The sequence below is a fragment of the Myotis davidii genome, unplaced genomic scaffold (genome assembly GCF_000327345.1).
Source record: "Myotis davidii unplaced genomic scaffold, ASM32734v1 scaffold148, whole genome shotgun sequence".
In the NCBI taxonomy this organism is placed as follows: domain Eukaryota; kingdom Metazoa; phylum Chordata; class Mammalia; order Chiroptera; family Vespertilionidae; genus Myotis; species Myotis davidii.
In genome coordinates, this window is record NW_006299479.1 from 4,204,865 (window position 1) to 4,220,821 (window position 15,957).

Here is a 15,957-nt window from a genome sequence, read left to right on the forward strand (position 1 = left end):
CATGACCTCACGTTTACTGGCCCCAGCGCACAGCCTCAGCCCTATATGGAAGGGCGTTGTTACTTTTTCAGATGGAGAACTGGGGCTTAGAGAGGCTGACAGGCTTGCTCCCAGGGATGCACAGCTGGGCTGCGACCAATGGGGATTTTTTTTTTTGCCAACCGGGATTTTCAAACTGGGTTTGTCTGGCTCCAGAGAGATATTCTTTTTATCTTAGCACACAGCTGTTTCTTTTTAATGCCTCTTATCTCTGGGCAACCTGGACTTCCCCAGATAACCAGGATAAGAAAGGGCACTGAGTTGGAGACATCCGTGCAGAGATTTTAAGGAGTCGGAAGGGCTTCAAAGTAGGTAGAATAAAGCCTGTAGCACAGTGGTCCTCAACCTTCCTAATGCCGCGACCCTTTAATACAGTTCCTCATGTGGTGGTGACCCCCAATGTCATTGTTACAAATGGAACATAATTAAAGCATAGTGATGAATCACAAAAACAATATGTAATTATATATGTGTTTTCCGATGGTCTTAGGCGACCCCTGTGAAAGGGTCATTCGACCCCCAAAGGGGTCGCGACCCACAGGTTGAGAACCGCTGTTCTAGCACCATCTCCTCACCTCCTTCGGCTACCCCGTGGTTCTTGCTTTATGTTGTTTCTCCTGCCCTTGTCCCTACCTCCCCCCTTCCTCACCTCCCCCGCCTCCCCCTTCCCCCTCATTGCTGCAGGATGGACCACAGCGACTCCCCCTGGCTGGCAGACACTTGGCGATCCACCTCCTGCTCCCGGGACCTGAGCAGCAGCAGCAGTCTTAGCAGCCGGCTGGGAGTGGACCCCCGGGACCCATTAGACCGCCGGCGCTCCTGTGAGCATGCCCAGAGGCAGCCAGGGCCTGGCAGTGGAACAGAGACCCCAGGGCTGGAGGAGGGAGATGTAGGCAGGATGACTCACCATCACCCCTCCTGTTGTGTCTTATTGCAGTGATCTCCTGGGATCCCCGCAGCCCCGGGGTGCCCCTGCTTCCCGACACCCGCACTTTTTATGGCTCCCTCATCGCTGAGCTGCCTTCCAGCCCCCCAGCCCGGCCAAGCCCCCAGGCCCCAGCTCTCAGGCACCTCCGGCCCCAGCTGGCCCGGCTCTCCAGCCCCTGGCCCAGTTCCGACAGCCTCTGCAGCCGCCGGGGGCTCCCTTCCCCTCGCTTCTCTGTGGCCCCCGCAGAGGCTTGGAAGGCCAAAAGGAAGCAAGGTAAGGACGGGGTCGCAGACCCAGCCCGGAGCAGGCGGGAGGAGGGCCCAGGAGTGGGAATGTGGTGGGAATGTGGCCTGGGCCCTGGCAGGAGGTGTGGGTAGCACCCCACCCACAGCTTTGACTGGCCTGTCCTCCTGGATCCCCATCACTGACGCACTCGGCGAGGGCCATGCTGGCCTCAGCTTTTCTCTACACGGGCTCTGTTTTCAGTTTGGCCGCACCAGGAGCGGCCTTGCCTCTGCAATCGGCTCAACTCCACACGTTGATAAGCGAGCACCAGGGCCCAAGAGACACCAGACAAGGTCCTTGCCCCCTAAGGGCTCAAAGTCTAACACAAGTGCCTGACCAGCACACAGTCATTCCAGAACCTGGCAGGATGTGCCCAGAATGCGCCCAGTGCTGGCACCAAGGCTCTGGTTCCCAGGAACAACTCCCCTTGTGCTCCACACAAGTCTGCCCAGGCCCGACTCTCAGCTTGCTCCCCAGAGGAGCAGTGCCTTTCTGCCAAATCTCTCCTGACTCCCAGCATCCTGCTTTGACTTCCCAGAGAAACATCATTATGGTCTCTGTTTCTTTCTATTTTTTAATATATTTTTTATTGATTTCAGAGTGGAAGGGAGAAGGAGAGAGAGAGAGAAACATCAATGAGAGAGAATCATTGATCGGCTGCCTCCTGCACGCTCCCTACTGGGGATCAAGCCCTCAACCCGGGCATGTGCCCTGACCAGGAATCAAACCGTGACCTCCTGGTTCATAGGTCGATGCTGAACCACTGAGCCACGCCAGCCAGGCTAGTCTGTTTCTTTAGCAACCACTATGTTAGGTGCTTTACTTATATTTATTTTATTTAAGCCTCACAACATATTGACTTGGTATTATTTCCTCTAATTTCACAGATAGGTAAAGAGGAGCAGATTTGGGTAACTCATTCAAAATCCCACGTCTATAAGGGGCAGAACTCAGAGCTGAAGTCAGAGTGGTCTGCTCCCAGGGGCCACTTTGACTGTCTCTGGGAGCGTCCGTGGGAAATCCTATCCTCTCAGTGACTCTTTTCTCCCATCTCCGAACATTGGCCTGCACCCTGTCTGCTGTCTTCATGAGCCTTCTGTACTGATGAGTGAGACTTACAAATGCTCAACAGCCATTTTTAAAAAAATATATGTTTAATTGATTTCAGAGAGGAAGGGAGAGGGAGAGATAGAAACATCAGTGATGAGAGAGAATCATTGATTGGCTGCCTCCTACATGCTCCCTACTGGGAATCAACGAATCGAACTGTGACCTCCTGGTTCATAAGTAGAGGCTCAACAGCCAATTTTTTTAAAGTTTATAATCGAATTTTTATTAAAACAAATGTGGATTCAGAGTAATTAGGAGCTTGTCCAATATCCAAAATTGTATGTCTCTAAATATTAATGAAGCTGGCATTTTTTTTCCAGCTTTGCCTCAAAGCTATTGCATTAGAAAATCTGAGTGGTAATAAAATACCAACTAAAAAGAGGTTGCATGAATCTCATTTAAAAACCAGCTTTCCGTCCAGCCAGTGTGGTTCAGTGGTTGAGCATCGACCTATGAATCAGGAGGTCACAGTTCAATTCCCGGTCAGGGCACGTGCCCAGGTTACAAGTTTGATCCCCAGTGGGACCACGTCCCTGCTAGTCCTCAGCAGATCATGCTCTGACCTTGTCCAGAGCCATGCGTCGGCTCACTGCTGTCACCTAGCCCACGACTGATGCGTCTTCATTTCCTAAAACGATCAGGCTCTCTCAGTGCCCCTATTCCCCGTAACCTACTTATTCCTTTTTCCTACTGTTTGACTCTTGTTGGGGTTTTTCTCCATGATAGATATTATCACACTCTCCCGGATCTCAACCATTATCCCAGGTTCTTTGTTCCCCGTACTTTGTCAGATACATACACCGAATATTCTCATTAATTCAAACCAATATGTATTGCAATTCAGGGCTGGCCAGTGAGATTTGGCCTGACCTTGATAACATTTTTATTGCCTAGTTTCTTATTCAAATAACATTGAAACTAAAATCCAAGTATTTCCGAGCCAGAGGGGAGGGGCTTATTATTTACCAGGGTCCTTTAGAGGAAATGAAAAGGGCTGGGACAAACATGGTCTTTTCCAGAATTGGCCTTTCCCTTCCTTTCCTTTTTTCTTTTTTTAAAAAAATACATTTATTGATTTCTTACAGAGAGGAAGAACGAGGGATAGAGAATTAGAAACATCAATCAGCTGCCTCCTGCACACCCCCCACAGGGGATGTGCCTGAAACCAAGGCACATTCCCTTGACCGGAATCGAACCTGGGACCCTTCAGTCTGCAGACCAACGCCCTATCCACTGAGCCAAACCACTATGGCTATATCAGTTCCTTTTAATTTGTTAAGTGATGGATAAAACACAGTGGTATAAATAATCCAAAACTAACAGGTAAATCAAAAGAGTGTTAGAGTTTTATAATTGGTTTATTTTATTCCAAATCATGGTTCATAGAGATGTTATGAGTTGAATGCTCATGAATAGATTGGATGGGGAAAAAAATAATGAATTTTTTTTAACACCAATAAGCCATGGCATTCTTTACTAAACTAGTCATTTTGCCATCTTTAAAGTGTTTTTTTTTTAATGTTTTTATTGATTTTAAAGAATGAGGGATAGAGAATTAGAAACATCAATGAGAGAAACATCAATCAGCTGCCTCCTGCACACCCCCCACAGGGGATGTGCCTGAAACCAAGGCACATGCCCTTGACCGGAATCGAACCTGGGACCCTTCAGTCTGCAGGCCGACGCCCTATCCCCTGAGCCAAACCGGTTAGGGCTTCCTTCCTTTTCTATACAACCAACCAGCCAGCCAGCCAGCCAACCTGTGTCTCCATTTCTGAGCTTAGTTACAAAGCCAGGTACTAGGTATAGGGCTTCCTTCCTTTTCCATACAACCAACCAGCCAGCCAACCTGTGTCTCTACTTCTGAGCTTAGTTACAAAGCCAGGTACTAGGTCATTCAACGAAAGGAAATGTACACAAACCAAATCAGCCGAAGTATGAAAGCGAACTTCAAAAGAGGAAGTCCAGCCATTGTGTGGGTTTTTATCCCAGTGGCTCAGAAGATCTGGCCATTGTCCATGGACTCCCAGGGCCCAGGTGGGGTCTTAGTCTTGTCCTTGCTCTGAACTGGCCATGGTGGCCCCCAAGGCTTTAGGATGAGACCGACTAGGCAGCTCTGCCTCCAGGGTCCTGCCTGGCCTCTGGTCTGGGCTTCTGATCATGGGACACTAATCTGAAGGCTGTTTCTCTCCTCCTTTGCTCTGGTTCCTGGTCTGGGGAAAATCTGTTATTTCCTATTTACATTACCCAGTTCCTCTCTGGTTTAAACTTAGATCACCTGGGTTTGGGCCTGACCAGGAAGCATTGTATGTGGCTGGGTCCGTCCTTTCAGTGACCTCGGCTTCCCTATTGTCAGAGTTCACTCAGCCTGGTCTCGAAGTGTGGTTCACCCTAAGTGGGAGTCACGTCTGTATGTGTTTACACCTACATCTCTAACAGCATCCTTCATTCACTCGTTTAGCCAACAAATATTGACTATCTATGGGCAGGGCATTGCCTCTCTGGGTGAGACCAAAACATCGTCCTACTCTAAAGTGCCTCTTCCTTCACACCTGGCCTGGTCTCGGGTGACTTTTTTCTGTCTTACCCATTCATGACAGTCTAACCCAGTGGTTCTCAGCCTTCCTAACGCCGCGACCCTTTAATACAGTTCCTCATGTTGTGGTGACCCCCAACCATAACATTATTTTCGTTGCTACTTCATAACTGTAGTTTTGCTACTGTTATGAATCGTCATGTAAATATCTGATATGCAGGATGTATTTTCATTGTTACAAATGGAACATAATGAAAGCATAGTGATGAATCACAAAACAATCTGTAATTATATGTGTGTTTTCCGATGGTCTTCGGCGACCCCTGTGAAAGGGTCGTTCGACCCTCAAAGGGGTCGCGACCCACAGATTGAGAACCGCTGGTCTAACCCATGTCCCCAGGTGAGAGACGCTCAGGTTGCTCAGGGCAGGCCCAGCCAGAACCACGTGAGATTTCCATAATGTGAAGAGTGGAAATGAATAGATTCTCTCCAAGAGAAGAAGGAGCCAATACTACCGAGAAGAGTAGCCGTGTGAGGCTACAGAGATCGGGAAGATGGCAATACATCCAGTAAAGGGAAGAAAGCTATTAGGTGCCAGGAACGTTCTGATCTGTGTTTATTTAATTGGAAAAGCCATCACTTGCCGTGGGTGTTTACAAATGAAACAGGCTCAGAAAGGTTCATGGATCTACCTGAGGGCACGCAGCGACTGCCTGGCCCAGCTGGGCTTCGAGAGCCCATATTTTTACTCCAAGCCTGGGGCTCCTCCCACCCTCTCACAGCTGCCTGGCTGAAGGTGGGAAGGGGAGGAGAAGAGGGAGGGCGGTTCTTCCCTCTTTTCTCTTTGTTCAGGGGCCTTAAAGCGTAACTGAATGACGAAGCCGATGCTGGAGCCTGAGGTTGGGGTCTGACAGGCCCACCCTGGCTTGTCCCTCAACGGCCAACTCTCCCTTTGCAGAGCTGCACCAGGCCAACAGCTCCCCGCTGCTCCGGGGCAGCCCCCCTATGGAGCTCTGCGCCTGGGAGGCAGGAAATAAAGGCTCCAAGAATCTTTCCCAAAGCCCAGGTGAGAGGAAGTGAGGCGGTGAGGTGGGGTACAGGGGCCCACCAGCCCCTACAGCCGGCTTCCGCTGTCCTTGAGGAAGCTGACGGGTGGGGTGTAGGGGCAGGAAGCTGAGGGGAGGGCTGGGCAGGGGGCAGGCTGGGGTGAGGGGCTGATGGGGGTTCCGCTATTCTCATGCCCAGGCTATTGTTCCCCAGGACCCGTGCCCCGAACTCTGGTTGCCTGGCGGGCCCTGGGACCGCAGATCCTCAGCTCCTCCAGCGAGCTGACTTGTCCTCTCTCGCCAGCACCCCTCTCTTCTCATGAACCCCCCACTCAGAATCAACAGACCCAGTAAGAGGGCATGGGGTCCAAAAGCCGGGGTAGGGTGGGATGCGGTGAGGGAGGGGTGGACAGGGGCTGGAAGGACCCCACTAACCATCCTGCCATCTGTCTCACCCCATCAGGCACGTGGCAGAGCCCCGAGCTCCCTCCCCTCACCCCCTGTCAACAGCCCTCACCCCCACCTGCAGGCCCTCCAGTACCGCCAGCCACTCCAGCCACCGGGCCTCCTCCCTGTCCGGTCCCAGCCCAACCTCCAGTCGCCTGTCCAGCTCTTCGCTGTCATCCCTGGAGGAGGATCAGGACAGTGTGCTGACTCCTGAGGAGGTGGCCCTGTGCCTGGAGCTCAGTGAGGGTGAGGAGACCCCCAGGTGAGTAGGCCCGTATTACAGTATGCTTGTCCCTGCCTCGTCCCACTCTTCCCGGAGGAATGGTCCCGCCCTACCGCACCTCAACAATCCTACTGTCTCCCATGTTGCCTCCTCCTAGGAACAGCGTCTCTCCTATGCCAAGGGCTCCTTCACCCCCCAGCACCTACGGGTACATCAGCGTTCCCACAGCTTCAGAGCTGGCAGACATGGGCAGAGCTGCCGGAGGGGTAGGGTCCGAGGTGGGGAGTTTGCTGTGCCCACCTCGGCCCTGCCTCACCCCCACCCCCAGTGAGGGCTCCCTGGCCAATGGCTGGGGCTCAGCCTCTGAGGACAATGCCCCCAGTGCCAGAGCCAGCCTGGTCAGCTCCTCGGACGGCTCCTTCCTGGCCGATGCCCACTTCGCACGGGCCCTGGCAGTGGCCGTGGACAGCCTTGGCTTTGGTCTGGAGCCCAGGGAGGCGGACTGCGTCTTCACAGGTACGTCAGCTCACCCTCACCCCTTGGCGTGGGCGCAGCCCCTGTAAGACCCCCTTCTTCCCAACCAGGAGGCCACGTTCCTAGCCATGGTCTTCCTCACGGTCTTTGTCATTGTCCTCAGAACAGCCAGTTTTCATTCAATGATGACTGCCTCCCAGGCTCTAGGCCAGTGACGGCGAACCTATGACACTGTTGACATGGAGATGATGTCAACTCATTTTTTTGGTTGATTTTTCCTTGTTAAATGGCATTTAAATATATAAAATAAATACCAAAAATATAAATCCTTGTTTTACTATGGTTGCAAATATCAAAAAATTTCTTTTCTTTTCTTTAATATATTTTATTGATTTTTTACAGAGAGGAAGGGAGAGAGATAGAGAGTTAGAAACATCGATCAGCTGCCTCCTGCACATCTCCTACTGGGGATGTGCCCGCAACCCAGGTACATGCCCTTGACCGGAATCGAACCTGGGACCTTTCAGTCCGCAGGCCAACGCTCTATCCACTGAGCCAAACCGGTTTTGGCCAAATGTCAAAAAATTTCTATATGTGACAAGGCACCGAGTTAAGTTAGGGTTTTTCAAAAGGCTGACATGCAGAGCTCAAAAGGTTCACCATCACTGCTCTAGGATAAGCACTGTGCATGCATTCAATGACCCCTCTAGGGGGAATGCTCTTTATTCTTTTCCAAATGAGGAAACTGTAAGTCAATCAGGCTTATTAACTTGCCCAAGGTCACCCCCTGAGAACAGGGACCGACTGTTCAAGTCTGAAGCCTGCAGGCAGCCAAGTGCGACCCACCCCCCTACCTGAAGGCCCCTGCCCCGCCTCACCCAGACAGGGGTCTCCAGGAAGGGTGGCTCCAGCCCCTGTGGTTCACTCCAGCCCAGTGTTCAGGTTCCTCCTCACTGTGGGACGTTCTGTCTCCTCTTACCCCCCCCTACCCCCGCCATGTGGGAAGGAGCCACCGGGCTCACCCTTCACTGTCTAGTGGAGTGGGACCATCATCTCCATGTCCACAGAGGCAGTCAGGGCTCCCCTTAGCTGTTCCCTGCCTCATCTGCTCTATCAGATCCCCTGTTCCCGTTGTATGAACCCTAACTCTGCCCTATGGCTTGTGATGCACGAGAGAGCAAGGGTTATCCAGGGCAGAAGTTCCCCTAACGGAGGGAGAGGAGGACGCGGGGAGTGGGAGAGGATGGGCAAAGGCCAGTTCGAAACACTCTCTCTAAAGAAACGAATGGTTCCTGTCCCTGGGGCCAGAGACACTGAGACTGATGGGCCAAGTTGGGGTTAGATTGCACTTAGGGTTGGGTGTCTGCTTTGAGTTGGCCCCAAGCTTTGTTCCCTAAACCGGTTCCCAGGGGTGAAGGCCAACCCTCCACAGATATCTCTGCCCCCACACAGGAGCCTCATCGCCCCCCTCCCCCCGGGATGACCGCTTGCTGACTCGCACCCTCTCCCTGCCCCTGTGGGAGTGGAGGTCAGACTGGCTGGAGGACCTGGAGAACAGCCACATCCAGCGACTGGGCAGAGGGCTGCCGCCCTGGCCCCCCGACTCTTAGAACTCTCCCCAGAGAAGCCATCTCCGCTGCGCTGCCCCCAAGGCTGGCCGTAAGTGTCCGTCTGCCTGGCTTGTGTGGTTCTGGGTGGAGCCGTGAGGGAGCCGGGGGTCTTCAGGAGACACAAGGAGCAGGGGGATGACTCCACTCTCCTCCAATTCTCCTAGAGACTCGCCCTGAGGCATGTCCCCGAGACTCCCCACCCCAGCCCCCCAAGAAGAGACTCAGAACTCCCTCTCCTATCAGCCACGGGCCCTGAGGAGGGCTGGGCCCTGGACTGCAGATCTTGGTCGGTGCATCTCTGCCCTTGGGTACATCTGGCCTCCAGGAGAGCTCGCCCTCCTCGACCGTGAACAGGAATGAAGAAACACACAGTCACAGCAAAGCAGACCCGGAGCCCCCGGAGCGGAGAACGGTCTCCACCTGGCGCCTTGCTTGTCCTCGGCTCTGCCCAACCCCACAACCAAACTGTCTGGCTCAAGGAGCAGCCCATCTCCTGCTCTCCCACCCACGGGGATCATGAGACATGGGGGAGCCAGGGGTCTTTCTGGGGAGCAGCGGCAGCTTGTGGGGGTGGGCCGTGGAGGAAGGGGCTCCTCAAGCCTCCCCTCAGCCTCACTGGACCGTGTTCCGTAGAGGGGCTCCACCACCCCCCCACCACCCCCACACACACACCATGTAAAGGAGATACAGAGCAGAGCCCTGAGCCACGAGGCCCAACCCAACACCAGGGCAAAGTCCCAGGCGGACCAGGGAGGGAGCTCCAGGGCGGGAGGTGGGGAATGGGGACAAAACCACCCTCCCCACACTGCTGTCAAGTGAGCCCAAGGAATTAATACTATGACATGGCAATGCCCTGAGTTCTGTGAGCTCTTTTCCCGGAGCGTCGTTTGGCGGGGAGAGGGGGGCACGTGGAGATAGAGAAAGAATTGCCTGAACTGGAAAGGGAGCAGGCATTCGCTGACACTGGGCCATGTCACTCATCCCTGTCCAGGAACTAAGGGGAGAATTATGTTCATCCATCCGATTGGAAGCAGGACCCAGGCAAGGGAGGGCTGGGCATGGTCAGGGCCTGCTGGTCTTGGCAACTGTTCCCGAGAAGACAACTCCTGCCTCCAGCCGCCCCAGCCCCCTCCCCAGAGACCAGTCCCAGGTGGTTTCTTAAAACAAAGTAGCTCATCCCACCAAAGGTAGAGCCACCTGTCATGATTGGCTGGTGCACATCCTTCCACCAGAACCACAGAGCAAACCAGTGGTGGCTCGGGACTCCCGGGGCCTCCGCCACAGACAGCGGAGGGGAGCAGGTGACGGCGTCTCTCCCACGTGGCAGGAAAGGTCAAGGGCAGAATCCTCAGGTTGGGGGGGATAAGCATGAGCAGGGTCACAGGAAGATGCCTTCAGGGAGGGCCCATTGGAAAGGGCCCCGAGAGGGGGTGATCATCCCCCAAAGCCCTGTGGCTCTACTGGAGGCCACGCTCCTTTGGAGGCTGAGAAGGAGGGGCCCGGGGACGGTGCTGCCCGGACTACCCTGGCCTGGCCAGTCTGGGCTGGAGGGTGTGACCTTGGAGGAGGGAACCGCACTGCAAATAACCATTCTTCCTCTCCTACTGATTTTCCTTTCCGGGAATCTGCTTTTCTTTTAGTTTCCTGGTAACATTCCTTTAAAAAATATTCCAACCATGTCTGCTAGCCCGAAGGAGAGAAAGGGGTTGTACCCACTTAGGACGAAGTGGCAGGAGCGGTCAGAGCCTGGGCATGCGGGCAGTGGCAATCCCGAGATCCCAGGGGGGGTCCCTGAGTCGGGGGAGAGCAAACGGGAAGGAAACAGGCCTCAGCTTTACCTGCGAGTGGCACTGGCTGTGCGTGGGGGAATGATGGGGACCCTGGCACCCACGGCCAAGATAGTTTAAAATTCTGTGCCAGCCAAACCATCCCATCTGGGCCGAACCTGCCAGGAGGTGCCTGTTCGCACACACCCTCCATGAGGAGGGGCTCAGAGGTTTGGAAAGCCGATTCCTCTTTTTTTTTTTAACGCTCAGCTGAGGATGTTCTTCCGTTGATTCTCAGACAGAGTGGGAGGGAGGAAGGGGAGAGAGAGACATCGATTGGTTGCCTCCTACATGCACCCCGTCTGGGGCCAGGGATTGAGCCTGCAACCAAGGTTTGACCGGGAATCAAATCGAGATCCTTGGGTCCGTGGGCTGGTGCTCTAACCACTGAGCAAACTGGGTCAGGGCCTGTTTTCCCCTCTTGACCAGGGTTCCCCCATGAGCTCCTCCTTCCTTTGAGTTTAAAAGTTATTATTACGCGGGCATATTTCCTCGCAAGAAAGAAGCAGCACCCAGAGGAGGCACGAAGGGAGGGCCTGACTTAGCTCTCCGAGGACAGGACAAGTTTCTCGCGGTTCGTTATTTGGAAAGTCTTTCTGGTTGTCACTGGGGGGGGGGACAGTGACTTCAGCTACTTCAGGAGGCGGGACAGGCGGGGTCTCTTAGCCCAGTCCTCACCTAGAGTTTTGACAGAAGTTCAAAAGGAAGGGCCCTGATATACACCCCCTAGTGGCCCCTCCTGCCCTGTATCCCGTGCGAAACCGGACGATGGCCCAGCACGTCACTTCAACTCTTTATTGTCTTTTTTACAAACGGGTCTCAGGTCGGTAGGATGGAAACGGAAGAGCTGTCTCCTGGCTTCTCAGCCGGTCCTCAGGGAGCCCCACCATCACTGCCGGGAGGGAAGAGACCCCTCCTCCTCCTCTTTGCACCCCCTCATTTACCAGGGGAGGGGCTCCCATCCGGGCTCCGGGCCCGGGACAAGCCTTTCCCCCACGGATCTGCTGATTCTCCATCAGGCGTTATCTTGGCTCCTAGAGAGAGACGCACAGGCTGGATGGCAAGGCCTGGCCCACAGCAAACAGACCACGGGAGGCGATCGCCAGGCTGATTTCTCACCCGCCTCCCCGACCCACTTCTCTGGAGCCCAGCCTCCTCTGCACTGTGGCATCTGCCTTCACCCTTTGTCACTGTTCCCCAAGACTCCCCCAGCCCCTCACTCGCTGGGCCGCCTCCTGTCCACACTTCCCCTGCAAGCCCTTCTCTATCTCCCTCTTCCCAGTCATCCCTGTCCTCCACTCGCAGTTTCTCCACCCCTAGCCCCCACCTCTCGGCATTTCCGTCCGGGCCTTTGGCTCTGGCTCTGGCTCCGGCTGCGGCTGCGGCTCCGGCCAGGGCCCCGGGAGCCCCGAGAGCTGCCGGAGCCCCTGGAAGAGTTGCTGGCGGTGGAGCAGGTGCTGGCGGCCTGGCCCCGGGACAGGAAGCTTGGCCGGCTGTAAGGGAGCCAGGCCTCCTCTGCAGCACAAGAGAAAAGAGTAGCTGGGCCCAGGCAGGGGGCAGGACGCCACTCCTGGCCCCCTCCTGTGCCACCCTACCCTCCTCCCACCTCTGGAAGGAGAGTTGAGGGCAGGCAAAGGGCTCAGGCCATCCTGGGGTTGAGAAGCAGAGCGGCCAGTACAGGGCCTTGACATCACACACGCTCAGAACCCTGCAGGGAACACCCACCCCTGTTCTCCTCTCACTGAGGCTGGTCCTCAGAAAGGATACGACTGGGGAACCTCAGGGGATTTTGCTCAGAGGCAGCTGGAGAGACAAGTGCCTCCGATGTGGATCAAATGCATGAACCCAATGAAAGAGAGGGGTGAGCTGGGTTGAAACTAGCCCATCATCGGCCCCGTCTGCACTGTACTCCAGTCCTAAAGCCCACCTTCTATAGCCGCGCCCTCCAGCCCGCCCTGGCCTCCTTACCATCCGGGAGGGGTCCCCGATGGGCCCCCAGGGGCGCCCCCTGCACCCCTCTTCTCTCCCCGCTGCGCTCCCGTTCCAAGGAGGACATGCTGCCTGCTGCTCTCAGCCCTGAGGCCCAGCCTGTCTCTTCCTCTGGTGGCGGCAAGGGCGGTGGGGGCAAGTCTGGGGAGAGGCCTGTTTCAGCAGAGGGTCCCACTCCCCTGGTACCAGTCCCTCCCACTCCCATTCCCTGGCGCCAGGAGGCTGTGAATGAACAGCCCAGGATGTGGGTTTGCCTGCTCCCCACCTCCAGCCTTCAGAGCCCCCCCTTGGTTTCTGCCCATGTCCGCTACTGTCTCCACCCCCAGACCCATGGCCCCTCACCCCCAGGACTGTGCTCCCGCCGGTAGGGCACGGCCTTGGGTTTCTTCCGATGGGCGCGGGGCCCTTGAAGTGGCGGAGTCATCTCCCTCGGTGCCTGCCGGGTTCTCCCTGTAGCGTTAGGAGAAGGGAAGAGGAGCAGGTAAGAGAGAAGGTCTAGAAGGGACTTCAGGAGGCGGTGGGATGAGGTGAGGGTTCTGTAGACTCACCTGGGGCACTGCTGGCGGTGCTAGGGACAGGGCTGGCACTGAAGTGATAGGCCGCTGTGGGGCCAGCCCCGGGGCCAGCAGGCCTCACCTCCTGGCTGTTCAGAGTGGGCTGGGACACACTGAGTGGGGAACTGGGCTCAAGGGGCAGCCTCCTGCAAGGACATAAGGCCTTAGCACTTGTTCTCTCAACAAACACTAAGCACCTACTGTGTGCCAGGCACTGTGTTAGACACTCGGCCTAATACTCAAATGAACAAGACACGGCCGCCCCCACCAGGCTCCCGAGCTAGTGGAACATGAGGAAAGCCATGTCTTTGAAACGCTCCCGGGAGCTGGCAAATTCCCTCCGAGGGAGAAACAGTCTGAAGGGAGTGAGAGGTCTTGTTAGTCTCCAGGTTTCTTCCCAAATCATACTTCCACCCTCATGCACCCCAGATCCACCCATCCATCCTTCCATCCATCCATCCATCCATCCTTCCATCCATCCTTCCATCCATCCATCCATCCATCCTTCCATCCATCCATCCATCCATCCATCCATCCATCCATCCATCCACTGAACAGATGTGTGCCGAGGGCCTATAACGTGCAAGGTACCATGTGCCTCCCTACCTGGGCATCTGGTGGAGATGGGGAATGTCAGTGAGGGGCTGCGGAGGGTCGGGAGGTGATGGGGTGAGAGTGGCTGTGGACTGCTGTCCATAGGAAGGTGTAGGGGAGGGGGTCTCCCCTCGGGACACAGGAACCAAGCACCCTCCGCTGGAACTGGGCTCGGCCAGGTGGCTCCTCTCAGGCACCACCGGGGGACACCACTCTCCTGGCTCTGAGCTGGGGAAAGAGGCAGGAGGTGAGGGTGAATGAGGAGCTTCCATATCCTTCCTGGGCCCTCCAGTTGCCAGCTCCCTTCCTCTCCAGCTCTCTGCCCTCTCAGCAGGCGGCCAGGGCTGGTCCCATGCACAGGACATCTGCAGCCAGAAGCATCCTTACCCGCCCTCGAGGTCCTCCTCAGGCCCCTGGAGGCAGCTCAGTTCACAGGAAGGAGGCGGTGGGGGCAGGGCTTCTGGCCAGTTGAGGGAGGGCATCTGCACAGGTTTCCCCAGAAGCTTCGCTTTGCCGGCCCTGGGCCCTGAGCAGAGCAGGAAAGGGGCAGAGGTGAGACCTGTCAGAAGCAAATGCTGGGCCAGGTCCCGAGGAGTGTGGGGCGAGAGGCCCGGGAGGCCTACCGCTGTCCCCCTGGCTCCATTCCGGGGGCGCATACTGGCTCCAGGTGCTCGGGTCCCCGGAGGAGTTTGGGGGGAAGCCCCCATGGAAGGTCTGCAGCTCCTCCCCGGCTGGGTCAATGGTGCTGTAGACAGGACCCTCGGGGGAGGCGGCCGCGCCCCGGGCCGTCTGAGCCAGGTACAGGGAGATCCCAGCTTCTGAGGAGGAGAAAGAGGGGGCCCAGGGAGGAGGCAGGGCGGACACAGAGAAACAGGACAACAGGAGAATGGAGGGCAAAAGGAAACCCCACCGGGTCGCTTCTTCCCCCACCCCAAACCTTACTCCCAAACCAGGGTACAGGTGGGGCCAGAGGGACACCCCCACTCACATCCTCCTGAGGACTGACCAACCTCAGGAGCACTGGGGCTCCCTGCAGTGTACCCCGGTAGGTGGAGTGGAGAGAAGGTGCCGGGGCCACACGGGCTCCCGAGGGAAGGAGAACTCCTCACCATTGTAATATCTGTCGTCTGGGTCGGGATTGCTGGGGCAGCAGCCCCCCCGGGGTTCCTGGGCAGAGGGGCTTCGAGATGGGTGGGGCCAGGAGTCTGCCAGCCAAGGGTAGGGAGCAGGGCCGAGGCCCCCGGGTGGCCTGGGGGAGAGCATGTGGACACTGGGGTGGACAGCCCGGAAGGCCTGGGAAGTAGAGGAGGCAGGGGCAATGGGGGGAGGGGGGAGAAGTGGGGTGGTGGGCACGTCAGCTGAGGAGGCAGTGAGGCCTGGAGAGGAAGGGGTGCGGCCTGTCCCTGGAGGGGACTATCCCTGGGAAGGAAGTTGAGCGAATTACCTGGAACTGGCTCCCGAAAGGCCCTCCGAGTGTGGGAAGGACACTGGGGAAGATGAGGGGAGACTGGATGAGAGAAGAGCCCGGGCTGGGGTGTGAACCCCACAGGGCAGTCAGTGGTGGCTCACCTGCAGGCGTGTAGGCGAAGGAGGCTTCCAGAAAGGATCCCATGGGAGAAAGGAGAGGGGAATGGAAAAAGGGTCAGAAATAGCCACCCTCTTGTCCACTCCTCCGCCCGCCCGTCCCAATTCCGCCACTCGGGCTGCACCCTGGACCGATTTCATCAGAATCGCTAGGAGTGAGAGGGACTCGGGCATTAGTATTTTCCTAAAGCTCCCCAGGTGATTCCCATGTGTAGCCAAGACTGGGAACCGCTGGTCTAGATGCTCTCAGATCTCTCCAGATGCGCCGGAAGGGGGTGGGGGTGGGGGACTGAGAGGGTAGCAGCGGGGCCTTTCCACCCAAACCCTGGCTCAGGTATTGCCTGGGTCCTGGCCACACCCCTCCTACCAGGCCCAACCCTCACGAGTATGTCTTCTTAGACTCACCCCCTTTATTTATTTTTAAAAATATTTTTATTGATTTCAGAGAGGAAGGAAAAGAGAGAGATAGAAACATCAATGATGAGAATCATGGATCAGCACCCCACACTTAGTTGGAGCCCACAACCCGGACCTGTGCTCTGACCAGGAATCCAACCGTGACCTCCTGGTTCATAGGTCGATGCTCAACCACTGAACCACACCAGCCGGGCTGACTGCAGAGCCTGCTCTCTCCTCCCTTGGCGTCTTCAGGGTTAAGTCTTACCCCTTCCCAGGCTCAGGTCCCGCCCCCTCCCGGCCCCGCTCCTCTCCC

General features: G+C 56.2%; 2 protein-coding genes across 2 annotated transcripts in view; one reads left to right on the forward strand and one right to left on the reverse strand.

Annotated features, from left to right (window-relative positions):
* The window catches only part of ROBO4 (roundabout guidance receptor 4), a 16,588-nt gene extending 7,033 nt beyond the window's left edge, over window positions 1-9,555 (forward strand). Inside the window, exons 11-18 of the mRNA XM_006775105.2 lie at window positions 724-860; window positions 977-1,240; window positions 5,857-5,964; window positions 6,159-6,294; window positions 6,408-6,653; window positions 6,772-7,130; window positions 8,541-8,747; window positions 8,863-9,555. Coding sequence (XP_006775168.2) covers window positions 724-860; window positions 977-1,240; window positions 5,857-5,964; window positions 6,159-6,294; window positions 6,408-6,653; window positions 6,772-7,130; window positions 8,541-8,698 — 1,408 coding nt within the window. The 3' untranslated portion in view covers window positions 8,699-8,747; window positions 8,863-9,555. The remainder of the gene's footprint in view (window positions 1-723; window positions 861-976; window positions 1,241-5,856; window positions 5,965-6,158; window positions 6,295-6,407; window positions 6,654-6,771; window positions 7,131-8,540; window positions 8,748-8,862) is intronic.
* Window positions 9,556-11,319: 1,764 nt separating this feature from the next.
* The window catches only part of ROBO3 (roundabout guidance receptor 3), an 18,153-nt gene continuing 13,515 nt past the window's right edge, over window positions 11,320-15,957 (reverse strand). The window contains exons 17-26 of the mRNA XM_015571334.1: window positions 15,231-15,282; window positions 15,106-15,148; window positions 14,771-14,910; window positions 14,285-14,479; window positions 14,049-14,187; window positions 13,674-13,889; window positions 13,062-13,213; window positions 12,856-12,963; window positions 12,493-12,654; window positions 11,320-12,039 (exon numbers count right to left, since the gene is read on the reverse strand). Of these exons, the coding sequence (XP_015426820.1) occupies window positions 11,807-12,039; window positions 12,493-12,654; window positions 12,856-12,963; window positions 13,062-13,213; window positions 13,674-13,889; window positions 14,049-14,187; window positions 14,285-14,479; window positions 14,771-14,910; window positions 15,106-15,148; window positions 15,231-15,282 (1,440 nt within the window). The 3' untranslated portion in view covers window positions 11,320-11,806. The remainder of the gene's footprint in view (window positions 12,040-12,492; window positions 12,655-12,855; window positions 12,964-13,061; window positions 13,214-13,673; window positions 13,890-14,048; window positions 14,188-14,284; window positions 14,480-14,770; window positions 14,911-15,105; window positions 15,149-15,230; window positions 15,283-15,957) is intronic.